The 17631-nt window shown below is 50.2% G+C and overlaps 1 protein-coding gene across 1 annotated transcript in view; it reads right to left on the bottom strand.

Moving 5' to 3' along the window:
* ALPK2 (alpha kinase 2) overlaps window positions 1-17631 on the bottom strand; it is a 94488-nt gene that overhangs the window by 26345 nt on the left and 50512 nt on the right. Inside the window, exon 5 of the mRNA XM_006205742.4 lies at window positions 1870-5230. Coding sequence (XP_006205804.2) covers window positions 1870-5230 — 3361 coding nt within the window. The remainder of the gene's footprint in view (window positions 1-1869; window positions 5231-17631) is intronic.

Raw genomic sequence — 17631 nt, 5'->3', positions numbered from 1 at the left:
CAATATTACGGGAGAAATAAAAGTACACCAAGCACTATGGGTTTTGCCATCAATGTCACTTTTCCCTGCTCAGCTACCCGTGCTTGGGGTTCCAGCCTAGTCTTGACCAAGCCCACCTTCCCACCTGGGACATATTTCCTCGAGGGCCCTTCATGGGTGATTTGCAGGTACCTAATGTCCCTAAGGCTACCAGCCCCATCCACAACCCATTGTAAGTTCTGAAGACAGAAAATCAGGGCGGGGGGGGGGGCAGCGAGGGAAGATTTAGGGAACAGCATAAAATAGGCAGAACTAAATGAGGCTCTTGGAGAGACGGTAAGCTGGCTCAGACAACGGGCCTCGGGGCTTTTGGAAGGCCCCTTGTTAGTGTGGGATGGAGGGAGAAACGCAGGTGAAAGAGGGAAATGAGGAGGGAGCGAAGCTAGGCTTCTCTTCTGTGTACTTTCTGGCCAAGGGGAGAGACATCCTCTGGTGGATGTAAAGCTTTGGTTGTACTAAGCATTGAATGTCAGAGCCAAAAATACAAAGGTTCCTCCTTCGGTTTGTTGTATTTCTCTCTGAATTATCCAAGTCACCCCCTAACACTGCACTTCCCACCCCCGACCCCAAACCCATACGCTAATTCCTGCCCCACCAGGTCTCTGGTGCCAGACCACCACCCCTGCCCACCACACCTCTGCTCCTGAAGGCTGTGCTTCTGTGGCTGCAGCCCCCCACTGTCTGGAGAGGCCGAGCATCTCCGGAGACCAAACCCTCCGACAGCACGTGGTCACCCGCATGGTCTTTATCCCATCGTAACAGACAAGAATCCCAGATAGACTGTTTCCCTCTGGGCCAAACCCACTTTAGAGATCTTTTAAAACACTGCTTCATTCTCTAAGCGTTTTAAAACATATTAGAAACCCGGGGGGAGACCTCCAACCTCTGCAGAAGGCAGGTTTGTGTTTCAGCCTCCCTGCAGCCGGGACTGGGGCTGATTTCCTGCCGATGGGGGATAAGGAGCCTGGGTCTCCAAGTCTGAGGACCCAGGTAGGAGGAGAAACTCTCCCCCCAGGTGAGGGAGGGTGCAGCGCTCGGCCCCAGCACATGCATGTGCGTGACTTCACTGCCGTCCTTTCTGGATGCTACCAGATTTCGTGGGGAGAGAAAGAGCTTGGAAATAAGAGGCTAAAATCCAGGTTTTGGGATGGAGTTTGGAGTTGATGCGACTCCCCAAGCAAAGCAGAAGTGACTGCGGTTAACCAGGGCTCTGAAACCCAGAGCAGAGAGCTCGGGGGGACTTCGGACTCAAATAGAGAGGAGGGTGAGTTGGAAAGAGATTTTATACTCAACTTTGGAAGAAGCCCCAATGCTCAATCAAGCCATGTTTAATGAAAAAAGGATTAAGAGGAGACTCCCAAGTTGTACCTAACTTTCCATAAGTCCTGCTTAGCATGTGTTAAGTAGCTGTTATACTAATTAGCTACACTGATTAATGCTTGTTTCTTTTGTAAAATATTTTTTGAAGGATAACTAAACAGAAAGGCATCGTCATCGTGCCCCCTCAGTTAGACCAGACCACAAGCAGCCTGGATCAGTGGTCCTCCCAGCAGATCACCTGGGAACTTGTTAGAAATGCACTTTCTCCTGCATCAGAAACTCTGGGGTGGGGCCCAGCAACCTGTGATTTAACAAGTCCCCCAGGTGGTCCTGAGGCTGCTCAAGTTTGAGATCCAAGGGCCCACATGCCTGGCTGTGTCATCACGGTCACAGCATCGACGCCCACAGTGGACATTCACCTTCCTTGCAAAGGACTCGGAGGACAAAGGAACTGGACGTCAGGTCAATAAACCCAAACGTCAACAATGATAGAAAGCAACAGGGCCTCACCTCTTCCTTCACTTTTGCAAGGTGGCCTTTGGGGGTCCTTTTGCTCGCTGGTGTGAGATACCGATGTCTCAGGTTTAGGACTCCCTTTAAGGACAGAGTTCTTTCTGATATTTTCCTTCTCTTCCAACCTCAGCCTCAGGGCGGCAACCCTGGAGAGAATTTTCTTCCTCACTCCCTCAGCCAGATGTGCACTTCCTGGGGCTTCCCGCTTCTTCTCCGCCTCCTCTGACCTGGTCACTGCTGGGGTTGCCCTGGGGAAGCCGCCAGCCTGGGACGCCCTGTGGCTGGTCTCCTCCCTCGACTTCTTCCCGCGGCCCAGGGTGCAGCCCTGTTGTCTGGGGTCCTGCAGCATCTCAGGAACCTTCTCTGATGCACATTCTCCAGAAGTGAACGTCGACGTCTCTGCCGGGGAGCCGGGTGTGCTTGTGGGCTTGGCTTCCCCAGCTGGGGGCGCCTCTACTTTTTGTCCCTCAGTTTTGTGGCTTCTGGAAGAGTCTGTGATGCTTCCTTCAGGGGATGGAGTAAAAGACCCCTGAGGAAGACCGCCAACAGGGGGCAAATACTTCCCATGCTCAGTGTCAGTAGCTCCCCTTTCCTTCGAGCCAGAAAATGTGTGTTGCTGGTTTCTGGGCTCCACTACTTCATTCTCAGGGGTGTCGTGCCTTTGACCTGTGGAGCTGTGAGTAGCAACTCCAACGGATGCGGGAGTCATTGCTGCAAGATGGCTAGAAAGAGGTAACGTGGGGGAAAGGAACTCTGCTTTGTGGTTTGCACTTTGTTCAGCCTCCCCTAAGTGCTCCTCACTGACTTGGTTTTGGCTCCTGCCGCGTGCGCTTGGAATTGTTGCCCGACCTTTGCCAGGACCCGGGACTTGCAAGATGGCAGACTGCATGCCCACCCGTGCCCCGTCATGTCGACCTTGGTCTGCCTCCCCTCTTCCACGGTCCTCTGGGCTCTGGCTGACGCTGTTTTCACTTGGAATGGTTTCCCCACCTTGCTGGGGGCACGGAACTTGCAAGGTGGCAGGCTGGACTTCCACCCTCTGGCCCAAGTTTCCATCATTCAGTTGACTCTGCACTCTCATGCCCCTCAGTGTGGATTTGGAAGGCCCTGGTGTTTCTGCCCTCATCCACTCCATCACCCCTGTTTCGCTGACGGGATCTACAGATGACTCTAAGATTTTAGGGCAGGTCAGGGACTGTTTAAGGAAGGCAGGGCCATCCAGCTTGCGTTGGTTTTGACTCATATTAACACTTTCCTTCCTTCCAGTTTTAGAAGTCCCTGAGAACAAGTCTGTGACACATAATTCCTTTTCATCTACCGGATCCACAGAAGACTCCAGAAGTCTGGGTTGGCTCAGATACTGGGAAGACAGACTACTCCACCATGCACTGCTCGCTCGGTCTCTGCTTTCATGGATTCCTCTGTTATTAGCAAGGGCCGGGACAGACTCAGCCCGGGGACTGCAGGCCGACGCTGTTTCAGAGGAATCCAGTTTAGGCACAGCAGCATCTGCCTTCACAACGTCAGATACAGCCCAGGCCCCATCAGGAATCATAAGACCACCTTCCGATTCCTTGCACTTGGCATCTGTCAGTTGTCTTGGTGGCCACGTCTCTGAAATCGATGCCTCTAGAGTTATAATCTTCAGCTTTTTACCTGCTTCCCAGTATCCTGGGACACTCTTTTTAGATGCCTCCAGAAGGCTATCAGAGAGAGGTGGAACACTGCTCAGAGCCAGGCTGTCATCTTTCACGGTGGATTCAGCCACCACAGACACACTGGTCTCCAAACCCAAGCTCTGCCCTCTTTCCTCCCTGGAATTGGCTGATGAGTGGTGCGAGGGGACCAGGTTTATTTCCCCTTGCACAGATGTCGTGGGCAAGCTTTCTTGGAAATTATCTTTAGCAGAACCCTGGTGGGGCTGGCTCTCCTGCTGGAGCCTCTGTGTTGTTTCACTTCCTTTTTCTTGTAAATTCTCCCCAAGACTCCTAGGGTCTGCTCTGTCCCAGGTCTGGCTCCTCCTGCCAGACTGGTCATCCACCTGCAGCAGGGAACTACAGAAACTCTCTCCCTCTGGGAGCTGAGGGACGTGGACACGGACCCCTGGCCCACTGGGAGCCACACAAGGCAGCTCTTTTGACGATTCGAGTGTGGAACTGTTTAAAATACGACCCAATTGTACACTGGAGGGAAGCTGGGAAATACTTTCAACTGGTGCCCAAGGTGAACTCTCCTCAGAGCCATCTGCATGGCTGTTCCCGGCGATTGAAACAGGGAGGTGTTTGGTGCAGTGGACTCTAGTGGCAGTGGGAAAAGTTGAGGTGTCCCCTCTCTCCCCGATGACCTCCAAATGGTCAAGATTAGCAGTTGGTGTTGTTGGCTTCTCCTGCGGAAGCTTCGCTATTGAGTTATGGCTGGCAGGTGCGTCTGCGGTGTCTGGGGCACTGGTACTGGAGCTCTCGTCACTGCCTTCTTTAAACCGTACGTGAGAGTCATTCTCAGAAGATCGAGTCTGTCTTTCCTCAAGCCCCTCTGAGTTCCTGGGGCTCAGCCTCCCCTGGCCAGCCCCTACTGTGGAGGTCAATGTGGAGGTGGAATTCTCCCCCTTGACTAGATTTTCCCCGGTGGCACGTTTACTGGCTTTTTGTGAAATGTCCCAGGTGAAAGTACTGATAAAAAGAGGGGATGTGGCCGAGTGTCTGTCATCGCTGCCTTCACATGTGGACGGCGGCGGCTCAGAACCACGTGTTTGAAAAAGAACATCCAGTGTCTTGTCGTCGGGAGAACATAAATCAGATCCTTGGCTTTGACCTGCCAGCTCTAAGTCCATGGAGCAAATTTCTTGAGGCAAATATTTACCAACTGGGGCTCCAACAGGAGAACCCACGGTATCACATGTTTCATAGTCACCTGCTTCAAGACGCTGTAGCACACAGGCTGCTGCTCTGCCCCTTGGCCCATCAGACACAGTTTCCAGCGTGGGGACGGTATGTGCGAGGTCAGGGGTGGCAACTGAGAAAGCCTGGGGATCCCCGCGGTCAGCCCTGTTCTCTGAGGGGAGGTGCTTTGACAGCGCACAGAGGGGCGTGTTTTCGGTCCTGGCTTCTGGGATGCTCAGCTCACGTCCTCGGTCTCCCGAGGAACGTCTAGGTGTCTTGTCTTCTCTATGTTGACTTTCTCTGTGCTGTGGGCCTTGGGTACCTCTTTCTACCGCCAGGCATTGGGCCAGTGATGCATTTTCCTTATTGATTCCTAAGATGCAGGAGGAGTCTGTTGTGGTCCCAGTAAGTGCAGACTCCGAGAAAGCTGGCGTCCGGCTGAGGAAGACTTGCTCCCTGACCGTTTCCTGACCTCGCACCTAGAAGACGAAGAGTCATATTAATAGAATTGTTCCTGGGAGAGCCCACAATAGGGCATAACTGCAATCCCAAGGGCGTTAATCCTCGATGACTATTAATATCAGACAACAAGTGTAGCAGGAATGATCAAAATCTAACCATTAATCCCCAAACCCTCTAGCTATTAAGAGACTGCCTAAAGAAATGCAAATTTAAGTAACTGTGTGTTCCAGGGAGATCCTTGATCAAATTCCCCATTATAAGCAAAAAGCATCCTGATAATCATTTAGTGATTTTTCTCTCAGGAAATAAATTGCTTGTTAACTTTTTTGATCAAAGTCGCAAGAGTTTGTGTGAATCTTTCCAGAAGGAAACCTCACGTGATCATAAACAAATGAAATACACAGTGCTTGTAAAGTATCCCAGTCTTTGTCCCCCAAGGAGGCCAGCTTGCTGGTTCATTATGTCACTGAAGAACAGAGAGGCAGGACCTTTGAGTGTGCCTCAAAGTAACAGGGTTATGATTGGCCGTCAACGCTGCCAATCACTTCTGCCCAGGAAGGTTAAAATCTTGGACCGCCTCCCCCCAGATGCCCTGTGGCAGGCAAACCATGTCCACAAGAAGTCGAGGGTTCAGGATGGTTTAAGGTTTGGGGAAGAGAGAAAGAGACAGGGAGAGAGACAAAGTGAGGGAAGGAGGAATAAGTCTCACACTGTGAGGACTGAGCCCGTCATGGTGCTATCTCACTGTTTTGTGGGGTTGGATATCATTCAAGGAAGCAAACTCCTTGACTAAATTCTTGCATCTTTAAACTTTTAGCTCAAATTTTTTATTTCAAAAATATCAAGATTACGCCCAGCCAAGGAGAAAAGAATTGCTGCCAGTTTTTGGCAAGCAACTCCACCTTTGCCCCCCAGGACTCCTGCCTTGAAGCAGCCCATTCAAATGAGCCGGAATCGATGACTGGGCTTGAAGAGGGGAGGACAGTCTCTCTCCCCGAGAGAGAGCCGGGGAGGTGGAGCCGGAAGGTTCCTGGGCCCAGTGCAGCTCCAGAGCCCTAAGGCTCATTCCCGTCAATCCCGTGTGAGATCGGTCAGCTCCTTACACACCGCCAGCAGCACACAAGACACCTGCGCGACCACACCTCTCTGCGTTGTGCCAGTGATTCACCTCCCATTTTCTCCTTAAATCTCCCCGGGTGTTCATTTAACTCAGATTTTATTGGCATGAGTGCTAACTGAACAAGAAGTTTAGTATAATATCCTGTGCTATGCACTCCATGAGTGCTGGGACCATACTTCAAGTCAGATATTGGCTGAATACCCTCCACTGTGTTAGTGGGTAGCCCAGGTGATGGACACAATGCAGGCAGATGCCACCTGCAGGGAACTCCCGTTCTGTGTTGTCCTCAAGGCCCGTTGGAGTGGTTAGCACCTAGCACATGCTCAAAGAACCAGGAAACAAGTCACATCTACCCGGCTTCACCCATCAAACCTCTGAGTTTGAAAGCATTTGGGTCTTCATCTGCTCCTGGCCTTTGGGACAACTCGATCTTAAGAGCCATGTTCACATCTCGGTGTTTCCAAAAAGCACTCTTTTACCCCACCATATTAAAAAGGGAAAACAAAGATTTGAGAAATAAGGTTTTTAAAGTGTCCAGGTGTTTAGTGTGTCCCTGGTTTCACCTCTATACCCCAATATCCATCACACATAGAGAACGTTCATTTGCTAGCTTGGTTCAGATTTTGTATAATGAGCTACATAGCACAAATGTGCTGAACTATTGAGCCTAGAAAGTGTGGGTAGTTTTCTGGTCATGATTTGAGGTGTGCAGGGAGATTGTCAGATCAAAACCACCACGACCCTCTCCTGAGCCTTCCTCCCCTGCCTGAATTTCCACTACCTACGTCAGCCCTTTATTTTAAGATCTTGCCATCACAACATCAGTCGGTGCCAACAGACATTTATGGGGTAGCTGCTATGTGTAGAATTCTCTGCCAGGCACTGCACAGTTTTTCCCAAGGGCCTTAGTTAAAGTCACTGTTAGTTACTGGGATGTTACCCACCCCTTACTAGCATATCAGAGGCTGTTAGCTTAACGACTAACACTTGGAGAGGATGAGACAAGACAAATAAGCTTTGATTATTACGGTGGTTTGGTTATTAGAAGATACAGCCATGGTATCATGCCTTGATTTACAAGACAGTCATATATATACGCAACTCCTCCCCTCTCTTGCTTCTGAAGTAAAATCCCACTTTAAATAGCCTAGTGAAGGCCCACATGTAAATATGGAGAAGCCTTGACCACGTGAAATTCATCCACTTGTCAAGTATTTACTGAGCAAGTTCTAGAGACCGTGCTCTGTTCTAAGGACTGAGGAAGCACCAGGGACAGTGACAGACTGCTGGCCTTTCGGAATTTAGGTGCAAGCAACAAGCCATACAAGTCGGTCCACTGCTGATGTAAAATTCCATAAAACGAGACTTAGGCAATGGGATCTTCAGAGTGGAGCCTATAACTGCCCAGGACATACTTGAAGCTCATGGCACGGGTTCCAAGGGCAGGCTCCTCGGAGGCCAAACTCAAAGGGAAACCACAGGCTCACACCTTTCAAGTGAGTCAGACCTGTCTTTCAGGGGGAGATCTCTGAAGTCATTGTGAAAGCGCTCCAGCCAGCGATTCTCCTGCTGTGAGCTCTTCTCATCGTGGAGTGAGTGGTGAGACCCAGGTGGTTTTGTTACGCAGGAAAGTTGTTCTCATCCAGGTGAGGAGGGGCCTTGAGGGCTCTAGCAAGAAACTCAGCATGCTGTGTGGACTCAGACCGGCCACCTGGCTTTAGTTCAGTCCCAGATTGCATGCATGACCCCGAGTAAACTCTTGGGCCTCTCTGACCCTCTGTCTCCTCCTCTAAGGCTAACTACACACATGTCAACGTGATCCTGTCAAATGCCCTCACTGACATTCGTTGCCCTTGTTCTCTATGAAAAGAAAGCAGTGGCTAAGGAAGAAGACGGGGCAACTGTGATGAGCAGAGCCGTTCACTTAGGGCTTTCTGTCACTTTCTCGTTTAATTGGTAAAGATCTGGAATCTTAATGCCATCATTGCCGCTTTACTGATGAGGTCAGTAGCCTGGGTCCAACCAGACAGAAACCCACAGGCCACACAGAGGCGTGTGGAGGGGTTGGATGTGGGCGCAGGCAGGAGGCCCTCTGAGCGGGCTGGCTGCGCGGAGCTGTGGTCTGAGTAGAGGCCGCAGGAAGGCGGTCACTAGGCCAAGGCTGCAAGGCCACAGGAGGACCACACACCCATGTCCCCTCAACCAGCACTGGAAGTGACAGGAGTCCTCTTCGCTCCTGCACCCCCCCACACTGAGAAGCCTTCACATCGCGCTTGCTTTAAGGGAAAAGTGATGACTGAAATTTTGTGATCGCTAAGCATGCTCTGAAGGCGCATTGGAACTGAGAGGCATAAACCGAGAACTGGCAGTGTGAGGTCCCTCGTGCCCCAGGTTAGAATCTCCCCAGGGCCCCACGGTCAATGGCAGAACAAGGGCTTAAAGCCAAGTCTGTCTGACTTTAAAGCCCTTTAATTCAGGTTTTCTAATAAAAGTTAAAGCTGAACCCCACCCAAGGGCTGGGAATACCCCCTACTTTAAACCCAGAACTTCTGAGCTCCCAAGCCACTTTGGGGATAAGACTAAATGGCCCTTACTCCTTAACATGACCATTTATCAGCTTCCTCCCAAGCTCTAAGGGCAGGGCTGTGTTACTCTTTGAATTTTCAGAACCTTAGCATATAGTAGGGACTCAAGTAATAGCGCTGAGTGAATAAACAACATATGAATGAATCCAACAAGGGGGAGGGTGGACCAGACTTGGTAACACTTGCAAGCCTGTTTTCGAAAGCAGCTTTAGGCTTGAAAATTTACAGTCTGCTTACATAGAGGTCTCCAAACCCCATCCCTATCCAACACACCCCTGATTCTACACATTGTTTCTATCTGTTGGCTTTTCCAAATTCTGCCTCTTAAGTGTGTCTCCCATGGATCCATGGAAGGTGCGTGGCCTCTTCACCCACCCTACGATCTTCAGGGTAATCCAAATCATTAGTGGGAGTGTCCCGGATGCCACCAAATGCATGACACCAGTCTGAGTATCTAACAATAGAAAGTGGTGTGAGAGAAGATCCCTCTTCTCAGGTAGCTTATAATCCAGCAGAAGAGACAAGATGTACGTGGAAAAGAAACAGCAATTCTTGACACACTGTGCTAACGGCCAAGTGGATGGAATCGAACAAACAGGGCTGCTCCAGGAGTGGAAGGGAGGTCAACACCAAGTCCTCCTCCTCCACTCAATGGATGAGACCCCTGCAGTGCAAAACCCAGAGGTTATTCATATCAATTCTTTAGATAATTCTTGGACATTTCAGTGCAGTCTCAGGAACTTTCCCTACTGATGAAGGCAGACGTGGTAGAGCTGCTGGTTGACTAACTCAATGTCATCCCCAAACCCCCTTCTCCTTTGCCACCTCCAACTAAAGAGGCATAAAAACCACATTCCCTCCCAGCCTCCTGCACAGAAGGGGCCAAGGGGTCCGTTCTGGCTAGTGAGATGTAAGGGGAATTTCACTACGGAACTTCCGGGGAAGCTTTGCTTTCTTTACAAAGTACAGACATGGTGGGTACCTTACCTACCCACTTCCTTCTTCCTGTGAAGATGTGATGCCTGTGCAACCATCACCTTCCAGGCATGAAGCAACCAGCCTGAGAATGAGAAGCCAACACACTATGGCTGGTGGAGCAGAAAGGACAGGCGTGGGAGCTGGCAAGCATCCTCAAGCCATCGGAACAACACTGAGACCTCCTACCCCAGACTTCTTGGGACGTGAATAACAGAGGTCCTTATGTTTGAGGCTGATAGTGCTTGGTTGTTCTGTTAACTGCAGCTAAAAGCTTTCCTAATGGAGACAAGAGGAGAGAATATGGCTGGGGGTGAAGAACAGGCATGGGTGGTTTGCCTGGAGCCCTTTGGGAGGCACCGGGCAGCTTCAGGCAGGGATTAGCTTGAAGGACAGTGTCACAAAGGGCACGGGGTGTGGCTCCCGGACAGGGTGCTCAGGAGCTGGTCAAAATGCCAAGGGATCAATAGGGCCTAGGGCAAGGTGAACTTGAGGTAGACGGGGGCTGGGAGGATGGGGAAATGTGAGAAGATGGATCAAAGAGGAGGCCACATTCGACCACCCAAGGGCCAGCAGAGTTCAGCCGGGCGTTACTGCCACGTGCCCGCCATGTCCTCTCGTGGGACAGCTTTAACTCCTGTTCCTTTTTTCAGTGTTCTTTGAATATTCTTTCTCCCTTATCTGGATTAGGTTCAGATAGTACCATGTCCTTCAACGGTTGTCTGCACCTCATCAGTTTCCCCCTGTGGTTCCAGGAATCTCTAAACGGGATGCCGACCGTCCTGGGCTGGCTGCAGCCTCACCCATGGCTAACCTTTCCTAAATATCTGCTGAGCCCTCACTCTGGGGCACAGAGTCATTTGGTCATTTGTCACTAGATAGATCAAATCCATACCACCTGGGGTGGCAAAACTGAAAATAGCCCGGTCTCCAGCCAAAGAAAGCTTAAAGGCAAACTGGAATATTTCAAGAACTTGAGTTTATTTTTAGGAGTTGCCGGGATGCCCAGAAAGGAGCTTCACTTAAGGCTCTGAATGTTCAAAGAACAGAATAAAGAGGACACTTATCTAAAATCCCCAGTCCGGAACACCTTTGTCATGTGACCAGCCCCTTCCTCATCCCAGGCCCTCCTGGGAGACAATCTTCAGCCAGCTGGCGTTACAATACTGTCCTGATTTCATGGGAAAGTCATGGGGTTTGTAAAAACCAAATTTGATTTCTTGGGAGAAGATTGGGTTTCCATGGCAAATGCCCTTTCCTAGGGCTAAGGGGCTCCCTCTGCATTCAGTGCAATCTTCGCCTGGTAACATAGCACGAGCCAGAGTCCTGGAGCACAAGCCAGGAGCGTGTGTGTGTCTGTGTGTGTGTGTGTGTGTGTGTGTCCGTCCCAGGTGAGGTAAGTACCAGCACTGCTACGGATAATCTCTAAGCCCTGTGTAGCCCCTAACACCCGGCAGGCGCTGCTCTAAGTGCTTCACATACGTTAATACGGTTAATGTTTGCAAAATGGCATTGAAGTGTATGCCTTTGGGACTTTGGGTTGTGTAATGTTAGGGAGAAATACCAGCTATTCTAACACCTGAGAAGACCATTTCGTGGCAAACTCCCAAGTCTGATGGCCCGGAAAGGAAGCTGTCTTCCTTTCCTGCGTGTATCTTTGTTTCCCTGCATCCGAGAGTGAGTTTGCTGGGAGAGGAGAGGGAGCTCTGGTTTCCATACATGCAAAACATCAGAAAAGTGGAATTGGGGAGATCAGGGATTTTTCTTGAATGCCGCCAAGCATTTCTGAATACCCTTCAGGTTTTTTGCTGTGTCCTGAACAGACTGGCGGGAAAGAGCAGAGGGACGGATTGAGACCCAGGTGTTGGTCCTGGATCTGCTGCGACCTGGGAAACGGCTCTAGAAGAGTCAGATCTGACGCTGTTTCTACCACAGTAAAGTGAGAGGGTTGGAGAGGATTTCCCTCCCACCCCCACCCCCCACCTTGTTAGCGTCAGTGTTCTGGGACCTGCTGCTGTGGAAACACCACAAACATTGAAGTAAGGCTTAAACCTCACCTTTCATTTGGAACTGGGTTTTCCTTTGACTCCTAAGGCTTCTAAGATCTGCCTCTTTGAACTATGAGACTTGTTAGGGGAAAGGACACAGAGGTAGACTGACTCAGGATGAGCCAGTGGGGGCCCAGAGAGGACCAGGGAAGAGTGGGCTGGAGAACGGGTCACCGTGGGTCACGTGCTCTGATTCCCAGCTCCTGTCTAGCTCCTCTATGTGGTCAGTGCCCCATCTTTTCTGTAGGCTGTGCTGCCCTGTGTCAGCATATGGGCCCCGAGTTCTGGAAGCTCACAGCCCACATCAACGAAAACCATCACGGCCACACAAGGGAGGAACAGTAGCTGTCAGCCTCAAAGTTTTGCTCATCCTTTTTGGGGTTGAGGAAAGTTATGGCTTCTACCTGGAAAGTCTTGTTCCCCACCTCTGCCAATTTTGCATGTAATTTCCAGGGCTTCCAGACCCTCCTGAGCCCTTTGATTTCCCTCCTCAAGGTCCCCGAGGCCTCGGGATGAATCCCAGCTGTGGGTCCTGAGCTGCGGGGCGAGGGGCATGGTACTCTTTTCCTCCCACAGACGGAAGCTTCTCAGCAGATTTCCAACTGGATAATAAGGGCGGAGGTGGGGGGCAGATTAAACCTTAGTCAGGTTCTAGGAGAGTGTTTTCAAATCAATCTTTTTACAGTTTCTAGAATTTGTGAGCAAAATCAAAACCAAGGTAGTAGCGACTACCCTACTGCACTGACGATACGTGGGACAGAGCAAGTTCTTGCGAACTTTAGAAACAGGAAATACTTGTCATGGTTACTACGCTACTACTTGCCTATTCAGCGAGGCTTCAAAGCATACAGGGGTGACGGTATTTGGCACCTGGAAAATCTGAACATAAATATAGGTAAGGTTGCCTGTGTCAGGTGGTCATTACAAAAAAAGGAGGAGAAAATGCAGGCTTGGGGCTTGAAAGTCCCTGACATGCTGTTTCTTCAAGTCAGTAGCAGGACAGCTTTATGTCCTCAGGGTTGGCTTCTGGTTAAACAGGAAATATCTCCCAAGAGAGTACAGTCCTCAGAGACAGCTTTGTTTAGCAGGAGGATGTTTCCTTTCATGAGACAGTGGGATTCACGAGGGAGGGGATTTGTCTTATTCAACGGGGTACAAGGCACACAGTGGGCATTCAGAAGAGGTCAAATGAGTAAAACATCCAACCAGTCTGTTCTTGGACCCTCGTCCCTTTGCCGATAGAGGCAGGAAGGGTCTGTCCCTTCAGAATCTGGCTCTTACTCTGTCGAGGTACTAGATCTTCTACCTGATAAATTCCCCGAGGGTCCTGCGTTTTGGCTAATAGGAAATTCTACTAAACTGATTCTTCACCGCTAATGGTGATGTGCTGTGTTGGCCTCAATCTTTAGAATTAAATGGAAACCATCTGTTCTGAATAGAAAGAAGCGCCTCTGTTTTAACCATGAGCAAACAAGGTTCCAAATATATATCCCCCAGAAGACATCAGCAGCTATCTAGAAGACAGAGGGCACTAGGTATCGAAAGTGGGTGTGTCCAGTTCACCAGGGGGCAGTTGTAAAGTTACTACTTGCAACTGAGAAGTTTAAACAGCCGTACTTTCAAGAGGAAGGGAATCAAAGGCAGGGGAGGCGGGAGGGGCAAGATTAGAAATTCAGGCACCTTTTCTGTTGGAGCCAAAAATCAGCTTTCCCTTGTAGATGGAAAGAAAATGGATGGTTCGCAGAGAAGCTTTTGCAAAGCTAAGGTTGTTGGGGGAAAGACTTATGAAAAGGAAGTGTCTGGAATTCAATGCAGTGATTTGAGCTAAGAAGGCAAGAAGTACTGAGCTGGTACTTGTACTTAAGGTGGTTTGTGGATTCACACTTCTAACTACTTGTACGTGTGAGTAAAGCCAGTCCCTTTACTTTTCTCCCTCTGGCACTGCTCCATCTCCCCGACCACATGTAGGGTGTGGGAGGGTGAGTGGGGAAGCGCTCCCTCTCACTGCGCAGCCCCTGACCGGTAACTCGGACAGTCCTTCGGGGAGCACGCAGGCCCTTAGTTCTGCTCCCTCTGACCCTGCTCCTCCGCAAGCTGGTGTCTGAGTCACCTGTGCTGGCCGATGGGCGGGGGGCTGGCCAGGCCCCAGGTGGGAAGCAGGGAAAACAGCTCCCGTCCTCACGGTTTCCCTCAGCGTGTTCTAACACAGCCCCGAAGTCAGGAGAAGTGAGGTTGGGGTCCCGAGCCCCACTAGTGCCTGACTGTCAGCATGTCTGTCCCAGCATCTGAGGGCTGGGTGCCCTTGTCCGCCCCTCACACCTTTGCAGAGATAAGGCTCCAATCTAGTAAGGAACTCAGACAACTCCTCCTCCAAGCCCCACTTTGAAGATTATTCTTCTGCTTAAATGAAAACACCTGCTTCTTTTCCTGTTTGCTGTCCTCATTACAACCTGACCACCATCTCCCCCTCTTCCCCAGGCCACCTGTGAGTCCCGAGCTGCTTTGGAAGAGACAGAAATAGGGAGAAAAAGACAGAAATAGGGGAAAAAAGACAGAAATAGAAGTTTTTTTTTCCCCCTGGTAATTCCCTTTACACAGCGTTAGAAATTAGGGCTTTTCCCTAGGACTTCAGGAACAAATGATCACGAGCTGGGTGACTTGAGAGCACATTCTTAGTTTTAGAGGCCAGAATCGTGGTAGACAGAAATAGGGGGAAAGTTTTTTTCTGGTAATTCCCTCTACACACTATTAGAAATTAGGGCTTTTTCCTAGAACTTCAGAAAATTATCACAAGCTGGGTGACTTGAGAGCACGTTCCTAGCTCTAGAGGCAGAAGTGTGGAACCAGGGCGCCCCCAGAGCCGCGCTCCCCCCGAGGCTCTAGGAAGAACCTTTCCTTGTCCTTTGACCTCAGCTGCTGACATCTGCACAGACCCTCCTGCCTCACATTCTGAGGCTCCAGAGGTAGAAGCCTGAGGGGAAGCCTGTCAACCCCCCACAACCACCCACTTTTCCCAGCCCCCCCCTCCCCGGCCCTGCCTCCCCACAGCCTCCAGTTTGCCATCAACTCCCAGCAGCAGAGCTCTGCCCCTGGACTGGGAGAAGAGAGGGCTTCAGAGTGATGTTCGAGCCACAGGACAGCTAGGGAGAGGCTTGCTTCCGAGGTGAAAGCAAAGCCCGTCCGGAAGGTGAAACTCAGTGTCACAGAGAGCCTGTCCCTCGTCCCTGCTCCGCTTGTGCCCAAAGCCCAGTAGCCAAAGCGCCAGACCCCGAGATTTAGCAGCAAAGAGAGGGGCTCTCCGAGGGACAGCCCAGCAGAGAGACCACAGAACAAGCTTTGGCGCCTCTTCCCGGAGGCGAGGGCTATTTATGGTTTCAGAGCAGGGCGGTCCGGGGCACGGGGAGCGTGGGGGGAGTGGTGACGGTGACGGGAAACGAGGAAAAGGTGAGGGAATCGTTCTGCGCATGCGTAACCAGGCTGCAGGCGAGGACGTGCAAGTCTTTTGTGGCAACAATTAGAACGACCTTGATTAGTGAAGGCAGGTGAAATGGACTTGACTGATGATTACCCACCATTTCACTCTCCCGAAGGCTGGCGTCCTAGAGTCCAGCCTCCAGACCCCATAATCCACATCAGAATGTTCTTGGAGGGACCTGCCCGTGCCCGAGCTGCGTGCTCTCCCCTCTGTGATAGAGAGGCAGTGACCAGGGAGTCCTCTGTTTGTTGTCCGATTTAGACCCTGAATCAGAAATTTAAAAGACGAAGGGGGTAAACGGTTTTCATGATGGTTATTTTCCTACCCAATGTCATCAGTTTGATGGTAAATGTGAAAGCACTTGTTTTTAAACCATCACTTAAAAAAAAATTGCCCAAAATCTCAAGGCAGTATCAAAATACCTGTGCTGACTCAGAAAGATAATTTTTCAAGCATCAGCAGAAAGGGAAACTTACAGAATTTGCAATTTTACCTCCTGCCCCGCCCCCACCCTCAGCTCTGCATATACAGTGGAGACAGTAAATTGGAGGGGGTGGGGGAATATGATTTTTCATGTTTCTGTCTTGCCTAACTAGATTTAATTCAGTTCAATGAATAATATTGACAGTCAGTGTTTTTTCTGGGCATCCACAGATGAATTAGACCCAGGGTCTGTCTCCACACAGCTCAGAGACTAACAGCCCAGTTGGGCAAACAGCTAACATATATAGTAAATGCTAGAAGAGAGATTAGGAATAAAATATGGGAGAGATTAATTTTCCATCAGGGAAAGGGGAAGGGATAAGTGTAGCAGGGAAATATCCAGAATCTGCTGCCAATGCATTTATTTACATTTATTCATTCTTTCATTCCGTTATTCAAATATAGTCATTGAACTCTCTGTGTGCCAGGTCTCATCCTAGCTGCCTGGGAAAGAACATTACCAGCCTAAGATTCTGTCCTCCTAGAACGTGCATTCTGTGTAAGGACGTAGACAAGGTTAAGGAGGTCAGCAGATGTTCTACAAGGAGAGAAGGTGGAGAAAATGACAGGTACAAAGGCACTGGGGCAGACAGGCACCCAGCTATCTGGAAATGGCTAGGATGTGAGATATACAGAAAGTGAAGAGCGGGAGCAGGGAGACACTGGAAAGAGCCACAGCCTGGTTCTAGAGACCCCTGCATATGGCACAAATTTACTCCTACAGCAGGGGGGTACATCCCAGTTTGACAGGAGCCAGGACAGTGATGTTGTCATTGTTTAAACAAGAGAATATTACCAGATTAGGTTTCAAAGGATTGTTGTAGTAACATGTGGTGACTGTCTTAGAAGAGAAAGACACTGGCCCAAGGAGTCTAGAAAGAGACCTATTACAATGGTCCAGATAAAATGATGAAGCCTGGGCTACAATGGCAGCTGAAGGATGGAGTGGGTTGTGGGTGAAATTGTGTCCCCCAAAAAGATATATTCAAGTCCTAACCCCTGGCACCTATGTGTGTGACCTTATTTGAAAACAAAGTCTTTGCAGGTAAAATGAAATCACACTGCACTAAAATGGGCCCTAACCCAATGACTGGTGTCTTTGGACACAGAGACACAGGGAAAACACCATGTGACCATGTAGGCAGAGACTGGAGGGATGCAGCTACAAGAGTGGCCAGCATCCACCGGAAGCCAGAAGAGAGGCATGGAATGGCTTCTCCCTCACAGAGAGCCTCCAGGAGGAATCAGCCTTGCTTACACCTTGATTTCTGCAAATGGTAGAGTTAGCTTCCTTCCACCCAAGGGTCGGGCTGGGTTTTATTCCAGCAGCCTTCTTTTGTGAGGACCCTGGGTTTTGTTGTGCACACACACCTCTATCCGTTCTGTTAGTGACAGGAAGAGAGATGGAGGGACAGGGTGAGGACCATGTGGCTGTTGTATATACGTGTGAAGCAAGCACATTTTAGACTTGTGTGGCGCTTTGGGGATGGGGACGGGGCAGGTGGAGGGGTCCAAAGATACTCTGAGCACAGCTGGAACATTCTGTTGTTTGCCCAGCACTTAGCTCACTTAGCTGGGTTTCTTCCCACTCCTTAGGCCAAGGATAAGCGCCCCCACAGGCTCCAACACCAACCTTCCTAACATTCTCATCGATATATACCAGGTTCCAGCCCAAATGGACCTTTCCTTCCCCTAATATGTCCCACTGAGCCAAATCAGCGCTCTGCTATCG

The sequence above is a fragment of the Vicugna pacos genome, chromosome 30 (assembly GCF_048564905.1).
Source record: "Vicugna pacos chromosome 30, VicPac4, whole genome shotgun sequence".
Taxonomy (NCBI): domain Eukaryota; kingdom Metazoa; phylum Chordata; class Mammalia; order Artiodactyla; family Camelidae; genus Vicugna; species Vicugna pacos.
This window is presented reverse-complemented; position numbering and strand designations above follow the sequence as displayed.